At 33.2% G+C, this 18,028-nt stretch overlaps 1 protein-coding gene across 2 annotated transcripts; it reads right to left on the bottom strand.

Moving 5' to 3' along the window:
• Positions 1-4,593: 4,593 nt before the first annotated feature.
• On the bottom strand, positions 4,594-8,580 carry LOC133863824 (uncharacterized). Of its 2 annotated transcripts, none has more exons than XM_062299934.1 (9): positions 8,184-8,580; positions 7,829-7,940; positions 6,761-6,797; positions 6,547-6,616; positions 6,323-6,427; positions 5,834-5,984; positions 5,222-5,304; positions 4,982-5,075; positions 4,594-4,867 (listed from the first exon to the last, which is right to left on the bottom strand). In XM_062299934.1, the coding sequence occupies exons 1-9, from the start codon at positions 8,215-8,217 to the stop codon at positions 4,780-4,782; spliced, it is 774 nt and encodes a 257-aa protein (XP_062155918.1). In that variant the 5' UTR covers positions 8,218-8,580; the 3' UTR covers positions 4,594-4,779. The 2 variants fall into 2 exon arrangements, with proteins under 2 accessions (XP_062155918.1, XP_062155919.1); XM_062299935.1 differs by having other exon boundaries at positions 8,302-8,580.
• Between the last annotated feature and the right edge of the window lie 9,448 nt (positions 8,581-18,028).

Below are 18,028 nucleotides of genomic sequence, written 5' to 3'. Positions count from 1 at the left end.
GGAAAATTTTGAATTTCAGCAATAGAAAAATAGTAAAACAGAATTTCTACGATGCTACTATCTTCGCTATGTTTTCTATAAAGCCCACTCTTATACCACTTGTTGAGAATAGGAATGCAAAAACAAATTTGCTCAGTGAAAAAAAAAAAATTCCAAGCCAAGATCAAACTTTATGAAGAAAATGTGAAGAACAATGCTATTTTAATTTAAACTACAAAGGTAAGAATACCTACTTGATTGTACGGCCACTCCTTGGCTATTGACAAAACTTTTCTTCTTGCTCCTCCAATGGAAAACACGTGTAGTCTCAGGGATTTCAAAAACCTTCATGTCTTCTCACCAATGACTCAGAATAACCAAGAGTGGGTTATTATCTTACTCTTCAAATCTTTTGACTTGTTCTTGAGAATACTCAAGAATATACACTTCTCAATAAATACTAAAGAACTGTAGCGATAGTATTTTTTTTTTTTGAGAGATTCAAGCTTCTCTATTTATAGGCTTAAAAAAGATAAAGAGGAGACAAATTTTAGTAATGTGGGATTGCAGTTCCACTACATAATGGACGGCTAGGTTGAGAAAACCCTAGCCTCCACTAAACATAAAAGACACGGCCAAAGGTGGGGATTGGATCCCTAGCCCACGCCTCCTGCAGTGGCCATGGGCTTGGGTTTTATCCCAAGCCCAGTCTCTCATACACGTACCTCATGTATTATTTCTCTCTATCTCATGTTTTAATAAATAAAAATAAGCATTCCAATAAATAAAAAGCCTGACCTGGTTAGTTTAAATAAGTTGGTGAAGGACCCAAAGAAAAAAAATAAAAACTAGCTCCAAATAGGCTTGATGCTCACAAGTCGCTATGTACTTACAATTAATTTCACTAAACAATTACAATTGCACTCTAGTTTGTATTTTTCATTAAATCAATTAATCCCTTATACTTTTCTTAATATTGACATTTGATTCCTCCATGAAATCTGTTGTAACAGAATTAAAGCCCATGACACTATTACTTTAATTCTCTACCTCTTTATCCTTGAGTAACTGATTTTATTTATTATTCTCGTACTTGTGAAAACCTTTTCACTATGTACACCAATATTTTGGTATCCCTTACCAAAATGCACTGGCCAATGATTGAGAATAATTCAATCGTTAAAACCTATCTCAAAGGGAAATTTCTTATCATTTGAATAAAAATCTTTGATTCCTTCTTGAGAAAATGTGTTCTTACAATTCTACATGTGATCACCCAACACACTGAAAAATTCGATTGCTGTAAATGTCTCACTCCTAAATGCATCAAAGTCACATCCATTTAACATATGAGTTTCCAATCAGGATTTAGAATCAATATCATAAGATGTCTTGGGAGTTACAATCACTCGTATTGACAGTATTTTTAAGGAAAAATAACTCACATGGTATGTTCAGTGCATTACACATACACATGATTGACGTGTAACAGTCTTCGCAAATAGAATGCTCAATTTAATTACCAACTGTGAAAAATAAAAAAATTTAAGATTACAAAGTTTATGACCTAAGACCTTGTGTGATAACCTCGTTACTCACACCATAAACCATATTCAATGTAATCTAAGAACTATTCACATGCACAATATAAATAACATAATAAAAATGTAAAATGATCATATGTTATATGCTTAATTAAATAGATTGGTGAATAATAACTTTATTCATTACAAACTAGAATGTTATTCATAAAACATTGGGATTTTGGGCATAATCCCCAACATGAACCACACCCTATGGCTAGCCAAAGGATGGCCAAACCAGCTTGGGTGGTTCGGTCACCCCTAAATGGCCAAATGGGGGTGGCCGAGCCACACACAAATGTTTCGGCCACCCCACTTGGCCATTTGGTGGCGGCCAAACCATCTTTATGGCCATAGGGGTGGTTCAGCCACCCCTAGACCGGCTATAGGGGTGGTTTCGGCAAATAGGGGTGGTCATACACACCCCATTGCTAAATTGGGGTGGTCAAGCTGTTGACACTAATGTCCAAAACTCCAATTGCATTGATGATGCTTTTCTATAATTGTATAATACTGAACATTTGACATATACATTATTGTTTTACATGTATAAATATGTTTGAATATTTTCATATTATATATGTGTATAGTCCCTGAGTTATATTTTATTTGACTATAGTGTGAGTAATAAAATTATCACTCAAAAGATCATAGTCATAGGTCCTTGTAACTTATAAACAATTTTTCATGGTCGTAAATGGAACAGAGAGATCTATCTAGACTATAACATGTCAACTTTAATGATCTATCTTGATGAAGAGAAGCAGAAAGGGCTTCGAACTGATATGTTGGTATAAGAGCAAGGTAGTGCCATGCACCGAACGAGTTATGTGAGTCATCATTCTTTCAACACAAGAATGATGTACGTGCACGATGACTTATAACAGTTACTCTAAATCTTGAGAAAATTGTGAACTGAAATGTAAAGTATAGGTCACTTTGATGTATAAGAGTGAGATCAAATCTATGGCCAATGCCGCCAATATATCTGTACGTTGGGTGATCATATGTAGCATTGTGGGAAGATTTTCTTCAAGAAGGAATCAAAATCCTTTGTCATGGAACAAAACGACAAGGAATATTTCCCTTAATGTAGATTTAATGGGAATGATTATCCTAAAACTTGGGCCAGAATGTTTCAATGGTATTTACTAAATCTTTGTTTTGTGCAAGGTGAGATAAAATCTCACAGTGTACAAAAATGATATATCATGTAATTAAATTAGGTTATCAAAGAAAATAGATAGTGAACAAAGTTATAGTGTATTGACTTTGGTTTAACTACGAAATGATTCCATGTAGGAGTAATATGTAATAAAAATAAGTGCTTTATTGAGATTAATTTATTAATTTGAAAATACATATTAGAGTGCAGTCACATTTGTTTAGTAGAATTAATTGTGATTAATAGTGGCGTGTGATATTGTCATAGACCTATTGAAGCTAATTGAATTTTTTCCCTTTAAGTCACTCTTTGAGCTGATGTAAATTGACTATTTGATTTGGGCCTTGTTACGCATTTATTTGCTTGAATTGTTTTATTTGATAAAACATAGGCTAAAAGAATATGATTCTTAAGTGGCTCATTACTTAGAGATGGTTGGGTTTATGAATCTATTTCCTAAGGGCTTAAGCAATTAAAAAACTTTGGATTCTTGTAATTAATTCCAAGAGGCTTAAGTGGAGTTAAATGAGCATTGGCCCTAAAGGATAAAACCCAAGCCCATGCTTAAGAGTTAGTAGTAGTGGGGTAGGGTTAAAACCCTAGCTTTAAAGGCATGGGGAGAAAACTCCCCATGCCTGTGTGGTGCAAGGCCAATGAGAGAGTTTCATTCCCCTTGGCCTGCACCCTTTAAAGAACGACTTGGAGTTCTAATTCTACTATGACTCTAATCTTACCTCTACTACAACTTCAGTTTATGTCCTAACTCTATCATGATTGTAAATACAAGTTTATAAATAGAAGACCATAGTGGAGCATAATTAACCAATTCACTATATCAATAGTTTGGTAATTCACACTTACGGTCATATTTAGTCATCAAAAGAGAAGATCTGAAGGTTTAATCGAGAACACGAAGAACATCAAGAACTTGTTCTTGATCATTCAACATGCAAGGAGAATCTCAGCCAAATTTAAATAGCCCTACATGCCTAGGAGAGGCCGAATTCGATTGTATGTACCCCGAACTTGTGTATTTGATTTATCCAGCCTTGTTTATCTTGAAGCAAAAAATTCCTGGTATCGATTTTTGCTACAATTACTCTGTACATGCATGATCCCCAACACGAACCATCTTCAAATTGCCTTTGGCCACACCCATTTGGTCATATGGGTGTGGCAATGTCGCAATGGCCATGTGGGTTGTTTGGCCACTCCCAGATTGACCATAAAGGGTAGTCGAAAGCACCCTAAAGGCAAATGAGAGTGGTTGAGCCATCCCGGCATTTAGGCTCAAGACAGATGCTATCTATAATATTTTTTGAAACCGAGGTGATTGTCAGATATTAGGCCTTATGGCATGGGGTTAGAAGAATTTAACCCTTTATTTTATTAGATTTCCACTCTAAGAAGTAGAAAGAGTTGTTAATTACTTATTATAGAGATGTGCGGCATAAGAATATGGTATTATGTTTGGTCAATTAGCATCGGCTAACTACTTAGGATAGTACTTTTGGTGAATTAAAACCATCAAATAACCTTGTTATTCTTGGCACTTCGAAGTCGGCATCACGCTAGCTGTTACTCCACCAACATGGAATTTAAAAAGGAAAAAGATTATTGCCTTATTGGGAGGTTGCTTCAATCAAATTGATGAGAATAAGGGAGTGCTGTTTTCTGTGCCACTAAAGTGGGATATTACTATTATCTTCTTGACTTCTTGTTCTCCATGGCATGAATGATTCATTTTATCTTCTTTTTATTACAACAAAAAGAAAAAAAAAAAAAAAAAAAAAAATTCTTCATACGGGTATAAAAAATAAAGTTGCTTGATATGGAAAGCACAAGAAAGTTTAACACAAAGACAAGTATATCTAAAGTCTTTTATTTAGGGCAGAAGAAGACATAAGGAATTAGGAAGGTTATTATAGGCTATAGCTATACCATATACCCCATGCTCCATTCTATATACTACCTACTTATACATATGCATTCAAAACCTGCTCGCCTCTCTCAAAATTATTGTTGTGAATAGTTCCTCCAACTAGATACTTCTTATGAGCGATATCCCTCAAGCCCCAGTTTTGGGGTCAGCCAATGGCAGATTTCGTCCATCTCTGCAGGTACTGTGTAGTGACCAATCCTGCAAAGTCAAACCAAACACAAAGAGCCTTTTCTTTTCAGTTTCCATCAAGTAACTCTGACTTATTTCTAGCTAATGCACAAAAAAGAAAAAAGGAAGAAAAAGGATAGTTACCCATCATAGGATTTGAATGTAAGGTAGCGAAATCCTGCTGAAGTTAAGGAGTGGGCTGATTTTTCACCATATTTATAAAGGACAACGTCATCGCCTACAACAAGATAAGACAATCAGAATACTCCACTTCACTTGCTAATTTTTGTGTGCAGAACAGATATCAAATAGAATTTCTAACAGTGATATCAGGAAATGCCATCCAAAGCTTATTTGATAGCATATAGAAATACAGATACGTACTAATTCCATGACAAAGCAAAATGGGTAACGAAGCAGCACGCCTTCCGGCCTCATGTGAACTTTGTACTTTGCTTTTTAAGCTCCTGCATGATAAAACACCATTTAACTGTCAAACATGGGAATATTTTGAATGAAAAATTAGGATCATTAGATGAGATCCAATAAGCTTGTAATTCAGGTTTATTGTTCTTTTTGTGTATTGGGTACCAAATGTTGGCTGTAGGTATAGAGGCTGTTAGTAACTGTTTTGTTTCAGCAGGGTGGAGTTTTTGTACAGATTCTATGGCTTCTGGTTTTGTTGAGAAGTGGCTTTTATAGGTGGTGTATAGTTTGGATATTTCTTAGTTTAGAGTTTAGGAGACTTCTTGTTTCCTGGCGTTTCTAGCTAAAAACAGCTAGAGAGCATTGTTACTCATTCATTAAAGAGAGAAAAAAAAGAAAAGAAAAAAAAAAGCTTGTGATTCAGGTGGGAATCATATAGAAACTGCTGGAAGGACTTGAATACCAGATGCTTTCGGATCGTTATAATTTCTCACATAGAACAATCCCGAAAGAAGAGAGGGTGCATATCTGGGTTTGTTTGCAAAGGAATATGGTCTGAATTGGTCATACCTTGCCCCTGGAAGCCATCCACTTAGTCCAACAATTGCCTTTAGGTTGACAGGGTATGGGTTACCATTTCCATATCTTCCCAGAGCATAACAAGTTGCAGAGTAAAGCGCCATTGCAGCACCCATACTGAAGCCTCCAATACCAAGTTTTACTGTCAAACAAATAGTATGATAATGAAATTTCCAACAATTGAATTTGCAAGACATCAATTTATACAGTCTGAAAACAATAAGAAAAAAGAGAGAAAAACCAGAAAAAGAAAAAAGATGTTATCACTTTTGACATCAGGTTAAACTGAAGTACGTTAGGAGGTGAACTAAAAGGGTGTACAGGGTTTTGAACTTCAATTCTGAGCTGGAAAATTGGTCTTCTTGGTTGTTGAATAATTTCAAAGAGTATATGGTTTATAACCATGATAAATAAATAATAATAATAAAACAATTATTATGGGGAGGTAGTTATTTTGCAAATATTTAGCCTTCAAAGTACCATCAGCTGGCTCTGTTGACAACAAGTTTGCAATATGTGCTGCTGAAGCATCTAAAGCCTCCCAATCATTTGAACCATCTTCTGAAAGCTCTCCCACATCAAACCCTGATGATCAAAGCATGAAAAGATAAATGGTGCTATTTATACCTGAGATGTGTGATATTATACATATGATACTAATTTTATCATTTTAGAAGAGAGACCAAAAGGTGATCGATCCTTACATGCAGTGCAAGGAAAACCACCAAGTAATGTAACAGGGCGTGTTGGTGCAGTTGGGCAGATCCATTTAATCTGCATCACAGAATTTTAGCAGAAGCCTAAGATACTTGTGGAGAAGAATAATTAATTAGGATAAAGGAGGCAGTAGTATGTGCACGGAAAATAGCATGTACAAGCTGAATAAGTTCATAAATAATGAAAGACATATATCCTTACATTTGGAAGAGGAAGGGATTCTAAGAGCTGGGAAGAGCTGCAACCAAATAGAGAATGGAATGAGAAACCATATCATTCTTCAACTTATAATTATTTTTATTTCATTAGGGTAATAAGGAGATATTTCACACACTAAGTAGTTATATATGTATATTGTCCACAAAGTACTCAAAATTGAAAGAGTTCTACCTTGAATTTGGATTTTCCCTTGATCACACCACCCTTTTGAATTTACCTAGTGCCCTAGAAAAATCTCTGTGAATACTTCTTTATATACATATGAATATCCTTTGTTAAAGGTCATCTCTAGTTGTTTAGGGTGAACTACTGGTCCCATTCATGAACTTGGCATATATTCTTTTCCAAATTAAGGCTTCTCAACTTAAGCTTGCAAAATCAAATAAGAGATGAAAAGGACAAATAAACTAATTATACTCATTCACGGTTGCACTGCTCTCTCCCATCAAATTTATTCATGAGAATCTCTCCCCCCAAAAACCATGGGAACTCCACATCAAATAATTTGACATTATAGACCATGTCAGGATGTTGACATCCTTGAACTCTTCTTTTTTGGCGCCTTTTGGAACCAAAAAGTCCATCTTTCCAATACCGGCTATGTACTTAAATACAAAAGGAAAGAATAGCACCAACCCTTGATGGAAAAGACAGGGCATTAAAAAAAGAAGAAGAAGACTATTATTACATTTTTTGAGTTTAACCTAGCTGCCTCACACTATTAATTAAATGAGTCAATGGAAACAATGATCCAAAGCTAGGTTGTATCATTCATGTGCAAGCTTAAATGCTTAACATTCCATGTTGAACTTGCTGTTAAAGCTATAATTACCAACATCTCAGTATTAAACCTCCCTCTCCCCCACAATTATCAGCTCTCCTCATATAGTGAGGAGAGTTTTAAAAGAATAGACTTTGCTTCCATCCTTGAGGAGTTTTAAAATCTGTGACAATGGTTGTTGTGAGAGACAATCACAACAATGCATAAAGCAAGAATATTGAGGTAAGAAAGGAAGACAACAGCAGGGAAAAATGGCAACAATACATCACCTTGGGCCATTATCACCGAGGCCATGAAGCCAAACTATAGTGGCCTGGTGTTTTCCTTTAGGCCTCACTACATGTGTCCGTCCGAACTCAAGTGTTCTAGCTGTTCGACTACCTGAATTTATGTCATCAAAATGTCATAACTCGAAAAGCCATTCAAGTTCACATCAAATAAAGAAGAAGAAAAATATTCTCTCAAGTGCATGAAGAATTCAGCATTCATTTATAATAGTACCATGCATCAAACCAAAGAAAACTGAAAAGAATATATAGAAAGAATTTCTCCAGGTAATAGCAGTACTCCACACTAAATGCAATTTGAGATGAAAAGGCAATGAAAGGTTGAAAAGAAACAAACCAGAACCAATATTGTGATGTGTATTATAGCTCATCTTCACAGTTCCGCAATCTATTGCAGTGACTAAGAATAGGTACTGCTATGGAAATAAACACAGAATGGTAATGTGTATTTATACCCATATGGATGGAATAAAACGTGCACGTATGCATCACTGTGTATGCGTATTGTATACACCAGCTGCACCTTGCCCCTAAAACCGCCTAGAAACTCGAGGCATCCATGAAAAGGAAAGGTAAAAAGGCAGGACAAAAGCAGCAAATCTTTTGCGAACAGAGAGAATCCAAGCAGAGGCAGAGCACATTCATCCATCCCTAAGCCACCCAGCTAGGAGAGAGGGCTCTGGTTTGCAACATAGAGAGAATCTATGCTTGTGGGCAGCGGCCAGAAAATAAAGCAAATCCCAACAACAACTGAAAGAATATTACTGAAAACAAGAGAGAATAATCCAGGTTTGTAAAAGAAAATATCTCTTTACAATCATTTGTTTATTCATTTTTTATGATTGATGGATACCCATTAAGCTGAAAGCAAAGTTTCCAGTGCCCTATTTATCTATGAGACAAAATCCCTCAAAAAAAAAAAAAATCTGAATAATAATTCAAGGAGAAAATGAAAATTGGGGTTTGGGTATATTTCCATTTTCCAAAACTTTTTCTATATTTAATTTTTTATATACTATAAATAGTTAATTTATATTATAAATTAAGTACACCAACCTTGTGGAATAGACGCAAGAAAAAGAATGTGAGCTTTTTCTCTCCTTCCCTCTATTGTTGCATTCCTGCTTTTCTTGGTCGCCACTATTTTCCTTGGTTGTTCAAAGAGTGAAGCCCCACAATAGTAGTTTTTGTTTGTTTATACTAAGAGTACAAGCAATAAGCTCTTTAAAATTTCTCTAAATTTAATTTTAAAAATTTACTTTAACTGATTTAACTAATCACTTTTCAAAATTATTAAACATTCAACTCTTTAAATATTTTTTTTATTTTAACTAAATATTTTTTTGTATTGATTTAAGTAACTTTTAAACTCTTTGCATTAAAAGTTTACTTTAGTTAAGGGGAAAGAGGAAGCAGTATAAAAGAGAAACAAAATTAAAAAAAAAAAAAAAAAAACTCTTTTACTTTTACTTTTGGACTCTTTATTTTTAGAGACCTGTAAAAATTAAATTTAAAATTGAGTAGAGAGTTTGTTAAATGTTATATTTTATGAATTTTGTTAAAATTTTATAAAAAATAAATAAAAATAGAGAATTCATTGTAAATGCTCTAACGGGACACCACAAGCACATAGTAGTAAGTCCATGACATGAGATTTTCTTGAAGATATTGGTAACACCAAAATTCTGCTTATAGTCTTCTGTGGTTCTTCATACTAATTGTGAAATCAGCCGAAATCCCCAGCAGAGAAATCTTGAAGAAGCATTATTTTTTCAACGTAATTGTTGATTAAAGTTGATTTCTTTACTATGCCACACAATTTATTTTCGAAATCTCTTGCTATCTACAAGGAGTGCTCTGTATTCTGTTACTCAAAAGTAAAGCAGAATGTTTTAAATTTGGAATGATATCCCTTAATTAGACTAATATGATGATGGTATCCAAATTAATATGTCAGTTTTCATTGCGAGAGAGTTAAGACTTCATTTACTCCGATTCTAAGTTTGAGACGTTTGTCAATAACTCTGTAAGTACACAAATTATACTCTCCGATTAAAAAAAAAAAAGGAAAAAAGAAAAAGAAAAAAGGGATTGTGCTCCTAGCTACCTATAGTGGCTTGAAGCTACTCCGATACTAGGAGTAGAGCCACCCTTTAGATTGGGCTAGTTGCGAACTATCACCTATAGAGGTGCATGGCTCGCAACTACCTCTATTTGAGGGGTGGCTCATGACTCCGTTCATAAGTAGGGACGGAGCTAGAAATTTTTATGGGCAGAGCCAGTAGCAAAAAAAAATTATTGGTAAGGGCTAATAGACTAAATTTTTAGTTTTTTAACTTATATTTTTTTTTTTTGAGATTTTTTTTTTTTTTTTAATCTTAGATTTTTTTTTTTTAAGGAAATGGGGGGAGGCCCCTCCCTCCGTTTCTGTTCATAAGGGATAGGCCTTAGGAACGAAACCACATATAACCTTTTTAATTTCTTTTTTCCTCTAAAATTTGATATATATAGACCATCCAAAATTAGTTTTTAACCCCCAAAAAAAGAGTTTTTTTTTTTTTTTGATTTTTTTTTTTCTGCATAGTTTTTGTCCTCTAACCTAAAGCTCGAGTTTTGCCCCTAAGAGCCCCTCCCTTAGGAGGTGGCTCACCCCTTCTAAACTAGATGGTCAAAAGTCACCCCTAATAGAAGGGGTGGCCGCGAGCCACTCTGGCAGGTTAGAGCACAACACAATCATGGTTGAGTTGCACCCCACGACCATCACCATGGTTGGGTTGGGTCACTGATCAGTCCAATTACCTTCTTATTTTTATTTTACACTCATTTCACAAAGGTTGATATAACGATTTCAAGTGACTTCCCATGTCAACCACTTAAAAAAATAATAATAAAAAAAATATTCAAAAAAAAGGTTACTTAAAATATGTCACGTCAATTGCCAGTCGGTGTGACATATGTGTGATAAATATCAAATGAATGTAAAGAATAGCTATTTTAGACTTTTTATTTGAGGAACATAATTGTATTTTTACATCCGTTTTTGACAAAAATGTTGACAATTAATGGTCGCAAATTTAAAATAGATTTAAACTCATGTCTTAAATCTATCAAATTGAAAACTAAAGTGTTAAAAGTTATAATGATGAAAAGCATAGAAAGTTGGTGACCTGATTTCCAAATTCTCGAATTATATATTTAAACTTTCCAGTGGAACATAACATCAATTGCCTATGGCTTGTAGCCTTGTCTGCATTTGAAATTGAGATACTCTCATCACTAAACATTTAAATTAGCTAAAAGTGCCATCGGCATATATTCTGCTGTCCTCAACAATACAATTTTTGAGATGCATACCATATTTTGTTCACACCTATTATATGGAGCTCTCATGCACTTGGAATTTGTGAGAAGAGACGTCTACTAATTATTCCATTTTTTTTTTTAAAAAAAATTTGTTATTTTTTATTTTATTTTAAGTGTGAAGAAAGAAAGAGGATATGCTTTTACAGTACATAATGTTCGTTTGGTTTCATAGTTAAACTGGTGCGTTTTTTAAAACCCACCTCGATCTGTGTCGAAAACTTTGATTTTTTCGTGTTTTCAAACTAACATTTTTTTAAAACGCACTTCCAAACGTTACGCTTTTTATGATTTTGTTTAAAAACAAACTATCCTTCCTTTTCAAGTGCTAGACCGACCTTCATCACTATATGAGAACTTTTAATAACAGAGTATTTATTACTTTTGTAATACCGTACCTCAGTCCCATATTAGGAAGAGATGAATAGCTTACATATAGTGAATGATTTATAAAGATATTCATAGGCGTTAAGTCTCATATTGCTTAGTTACTAAGTAAAACTGGGCTTTATAAAAAATTCTAAGAAAGTTCCAAATTGATTAGTTCTTTTGGGAGGGTAGTACAGATGTGGCTACCGCTTTTCCTATGGTCGTTATAACTTTAATATTATAACATTTTAATCCTGCATCAGTGATTCACTAACATGTTGTAATAAACTTTGTACGTTACTAATATATTTTAGGTTTTATATACAAATCAGACGACAAACGTCAATGCAGCAAAAGCAAACTCTACTATATTTAACTGGTTGACTAAAAAGACTTGGAAAATTCTACTTACGTGCATGGCATATAACGATTGGTTATGGCATGGCAATAAATGGCGGCATCGGATTTCCTTCCTAGGTCAAAATTATGGCACTTCCCTCTTTAGAGAAGAGATTGGAGGCCAGGGGTCGGGTAGCTTTTTGTTTGTCAACTCCTTCCCTTACCCCACAGCCTACTAAAGAAGAATCAATGAGGATTAGAAAAAGGTTTTGATACTAATTTGTGGGTTTGCTACAAAGAGGACAACATATGCTGTTGGCACTACTGTCTTAATTAATAGGGATTAAAATACTTCAATGCTAGGCTTCCTAGAAATATTTTTGAGTACATAAAACAAAGAATTTGGATCTTAAGCTTTTTCAATTCTTTTACAAACTAGTGCAGTGCAGCTCGATCCTCGAGGATGATTTTTATTTATTTATTCATTTTTCTTTTATTAATATGCAAAGTTGTCGAGCACACGATCGAGAAAAGGATGGAAATTTTTTAGAATCTGGGTTGGAGGAATTTTTCTCCAACTAGTTTTCTAAAAGTGACATGTAATCATTACTCTTCTCACGTTATTTTTTAATAGGATTAGTAAAAATAACATGTTCTTCTCATATCTTCAAGGGATACGTGTGACTTTTAGAAATTAGGTTTGAAGAATTTTTTCAACCTGATTTGTACGAAATTCGGTCTCGAACGAAAAGAGTTACCGTCTTGAATAGATGACAAAAGTTAAAGATTATGCATAAAGTGCAAGCATAAATATCCCCAAAGCAAGAGGCTGGTGCTCATTTATATATTGACTAGACATTTGAGAACCATACTAAGAAAACTAGGTATCTTTATGCCTTTGATTTAGAATTTACATATAAACAAGCAACAAGTCTTGTCACACAAGTAAGAATGAATAAGGATTCACTCACTAATCACTATATATAAAAATAAAATCAACCTCTAGCTCCTGCTGTGCACCACAAGAGAGAAAGCAAAGCTAGCTAGTGAAAAGACAAAACACAAGAAGAAAGCCAATCAAGGTGCGCAGCTAAAGGCTAAAGCTTCAACCCAACCCTAACATGCAAATTCCTATTCTCTACTACGCGTGCTATTTGGAAACCCATTACAGCCGCTGTTCTTTTTCTTCTTCTTCTTCTTTTTTTTTTTTATGAGTACCCATTACATTTACAGGTGTTCGTTATATATAAATTGCGTACTTCCTATAAAACGAGCCTATGGAGAGAGGGAAATCTTCATAAATAAGCATCCTTCCTTCATCAACCCTCTTAATTCTTTTCCTTTTAGATGATTTGACCCATGCATGAATGAATACACAGTGAGAGGTAGTCCAGTCCAACACTTAAACCTGATTATTATCTCTTCGGCCTTCGAAGATCCTTAATTTATGTTCATGTAACCAAATTATTGTGAAGATTGAATTTTAATTATGTAATTTTCTTTTTTGTAACTTTGCTGTTTGTTTGTACTTTTTCTTACTCATATATATATATATATATATATATATATATATATATATATATATATATATATATATATATATATATATATATATATATATAATGAGGATAATTTATCCATCAATTTTATGTGTGTATCCTTCAAATTAAAGCACTTCTTGTCTTTTAAACTTTATATAAACCTGGATTTATTACTCAATTTACTCAATTTCGTAATTAACAGCTATATATAAGTTGATTTTTCAAAATTCCATTTATTTCTAAAAAATATTTTCTAGGAAAAAAAATGCTTTAAATTTCTAAAAAGGCAGCGTCAGCTTTGAATTAGTGCAAGGAATGTTCTTGAATTAAAACCCATTCCATTTAATTAGGAAAGCAGTAAAAGGAACATAATTAGCAGCTATGTTTGTTAAACTCTTTATTTTCTGTTCTCAAAACAAAAACATTAACAAACAAGATTGAAAAACTGATGAACTTAATTAATAATATTTTTTTAAAAAAAAAAAAAAAAATCAAAATAGTATATATATCAAACCGTATGAAAAAAGTGCACCCCTTGTAGGTTTAGCAGTAAATTTGAGAGACTCCCTGGTAAATTTGATGATATTCTCAAGTTAAAGGTGCTTTACTTTGCATCAAGTAAAAGGTCCCCCACTTTGATGAAAGTAAAAAAGGAAGTCGCTTTGGTTTTAACTTCTTTTTGACATTTCGGCTGAATTTTGTCCCATTGTTGCATCAATTGATTCCAATGGAATCAAATTCAATATTTTCGTCTCTTTATCTCAACAACAATGATGGCCTGATGGGTATGTTGGATTGAACCCGGCCCACGGTTTGGTACTAGAAGGATCTTTTTCAGAGATAAAGGAATTAGGTCACTGAAAGCTTTGATAGATCTGTCATAATATCAATGTTAATTACGCCGTGTATGATACCAGTATTATAATAAACACCCATTATCTCACTTTTATATAGGTTATATATATAATTTTTTATTTTTTTTAATAGTACGTATACAAACCCCTCAAACTATCATCTCAATATTAATATTTCTTCTAAACTATTAATTGTGTCAATGTCTCCCTAAACTACTAACAAATATCAATGCCCTTCAAAGTCGACAAACTGGAAAACATAAATGTTTTTAATAAGACAAAAATATCCTTATAAATAATTTTTTATTTTTATTTTTTGTTTTTCCTTATATTTTTTTTTTATTATTATTTTGTTTTTATAATGTTAAGTTTTTGTTTTTGTTTTTCAGTTTTTGTATATAACATTTTGTATAATTGTATGAAAGCCCTTTTTCTTTTTTCTTTTTTTTTTTTTTTTTCATTTTGGGGACATTGATATTTGTTGGTAGTTTAGGGCTGATATAATTGACTCAATTAACAGTTTGGAGAGATGTTGAGTCATTGACAATGCAGTAATAGTTTAGGAAGGTACACGTATTTTTTTAAAAATGAATGATATAAAAAACTGCTTATAACACGGTACGTAAACGTGAAAAGTAGTATTATTATTCTCATAATTGAAACAAAAATGGTGATTCATGTGGAAGGAAAATTATAAGTAATGGTTGCTAAGTGTCGAAAATTTATACATGATGCAGTTGTCCGTGTCCTCATCATTCCAATGAATGGGAATAGAAGCATGCCGTCATAGCTTTCTCATAATTGGTTTAAGATTTGGATGGCAGCCTTCGAATCGATTCTCTTTTGATTCCCCCATCGGGACAATTGATTTCATTTTGCTTGCTGCTTCATTTACAAGTTCAAACCTTTTGGGGGGGGGGGGGGGCAAAAATACTTGAATGGCATTTCAGAGATGCCTTACTAATAATAGACAATACTCGCTTCTCAATTTCCAACTTTACTATTATTTAGCTTTCTCGAACCAAAAAAAAAAAACAATTAATGTGATAGAGCCTATGAAACTCATGAAAATGTACACACAAATACACTTATGTATAAGAATCTGCGCGCGCGTGCACACACACATATATATATATACATAGTAAATAAGGATAATGTAAAATACGGTGAAGACTAAATTGTATCGTATGATATGGTATACTATTTCGTGTGGAAAAATGGTCATAGGCTTACGATTATATTGTTTGTTCTTTATGTTCAAATGTTTAAGATGTGTTACAATGGGTTTTGGATCCAATGATTGTTTTTTGACCGGCGCACTATGCTTAAATGAGGGCCACAGTTACGGCTTTGCTAGTAGCATGGTCCACCCAAGGTCAGACTCGGTCGGGCTACTAGTATTTGACGGTATGCGTACATATCCAAGGCACCAGTATTGTATTACAGATCCTTCGGAACTACGTCAACCCTGCCAGAAATGGGTTAATATCTTGAGTAGACCATCCAGAATTGAATTATTACATGACTCTTGTTATAAGCATATATTATACCTATACTGCATACATTACCATCTTGTGAAATGAAATGATATTCAAATGCATGTGATTTACATCTTAAACTTAGTTCACCATATGATAACATGTGTATCATGCATATTATTACTCGCTAAATCGTGGACTTATGCTTGTACCTTTCTACCTATGAAACATGTTTTGTTTTATAGGTGACTCTTGTGATGGCAATTTGGGAGCAGCGTGTGGTCCTTTTGGAGGGAGTGCTCAGGATCATCTTTGAAGAGTTAGATCTCATTTGGCTGGCACAGATGTGGAAATTAAAGGAGATAGTGAATCCCGTCTGGATATACTAGATACTTTATTTATGTTTATCTTGCTAAGTGTATAGATTTGACTCTTAGATCGTTCAGCTTTGGATTTGTATTTTATTTTGGCGACTGGTCTTTTGACCGTATTTTGAGAGTTTCAGTTATTTATGTTATGATGTTTTAGTTTTCACTATAGCTATTTTATTGTGATAATGGATTTTAGAATAATATCTTTATCTTTTAAGTGAAAGTTTTCCATTGTAGGCTCTTTTCGGAGAAGATGAGATTTATATGGTATTATTCTTCTTAGAATGAGACTGGAAGACGTACGAACCATGAAATTACTGCCAGTTAATTAATTTCAGTAGGACGTTATAACTATTGAGGCATTTAGGACTTTATCTTTTGGAGTGTTGGCTTTAAGCACATTCAGTTTGGTTAGACTTTATAAATGCCGCATGTGGCATATTTTTGTGATTATGTAAAAACAATGAAGTTTAAGTTTTGTAATAACTTTATATTATGAAATAGAAGCCAAACGCGGCATTTGTATAATTGTATTTGTGGTGTCAAAAGAGAAGAAAAATTTAGTACAAGTTATTTTCGCTTTGAGTAGTTTAGAAAAAAGTAGTCTCATGTGAAAAATATAGATATTTTTCACTTGCAGATTGTGTTTTTAGGTCGAGGCCTTACATCTAGGTCTCCTATCTCCGTTACCTTAGTTCTTTAATAAAGGACAAAAAAAAAAAAAAAAAAACAAACAAAGAGTGAGCAAAAGACTCGTTAAATAACACTCCCTACCCATTCAAAACTAAGGTTGGTTTAAAAATATTTTAAGCAAAAAGTTATGACATATAACGTAACTTTTTTTTTTTTTTTTTTTTGATATACTTAAAACATTTTTTTCTTAATAGAACATATGTTTAGGAAAAAGATTTCATAAATCAACTGTTTTCATCAAACTAAACATAAATCATGATTCTTGAACAAATAAAAACTATTTTTTTTTTTTTGTTTTTTTTTTTTTCACGTATTACTTATTTTCTCGTACTATTATGTCCCGTATGCATGGGATTGTACCATCTAACGTTTGAAAATCTGGCAACACCTGTGGCTACAATTAAATGCACCTTGATTGGCTTAACTAATTAACTTTTAGGTGAGTTCAACATGGTAAACTTAGTAATAATCATACCTTCATGTAACGGTAACTTTATTACAGTACACTCCATCGTAGACTAATGTCGTGCTTCTTTCTTGTAATTGATCATCCAATGTAACGTACATATATAGCGCGCAGTTTCGTAGGTAGCAGTAATGCTTACAGTTTATATATCTTTATTTCTTGCTAATGGTTGTAATTCACAATTCTATTTAAGCTAATGAAAGCCCAATCAGATGGGCAAGTGAGGAAGCATACATGTATCAAAATTAATATTTGGAATTTTATTTATTTATTTTTAATGGGAATGGTGACAGGATGTGAAAGCACGAAGAGGTCTAAAGGAAAAGTTAGAAAAAATAAAATAAAATGCAAAACTCTAATGTTTAGATCCTAGTTTTTAATTCGATCAATTTAAAACTTGAGTTTATAAAGATATTATAGTTTTTAACTTTTTTCTTGCTTTTTTTAATTATGTCAAGGGTTGTCTCTTTTGCATTTTTTTTTTTTTTAAAATAAAAAAGGCATAGTTATATTTTCATATCATATTATTTGAGGAAAAAATGGGCCGAAGTTTTAAATTCAAAATCTTTGTAAACTCGGGTCTTAATTTGACCAAATCAAAAACTATTATCTAAAATAAAAATTGAAATATTATATACATATACAATATTAACCCTAGGTATATAAAATTTTATTTGAGATTGAGTTATTCCTAAAATTTGATACGTGAAA

The sequence above is a fragment of the Alnus glutinosa genome, chromosome 3, assembly GCF_958979055.1.
Source record: "Alnus glutinosa chromosome 3, dhAlnGlut1.1, whole genome shotgun sequence".
In the NCBI taxonomy this organism is placed as follows: domain Eukaryota; kingdom Viridiplantae; phylum Streptophyta; class Magnoliopsida; order Fagales; family Betulaceae; genus Alnus; species Alnus glutinosa.
This window is presented reverse-complemented; position numbering and strand designations above follow the sequence as displayed.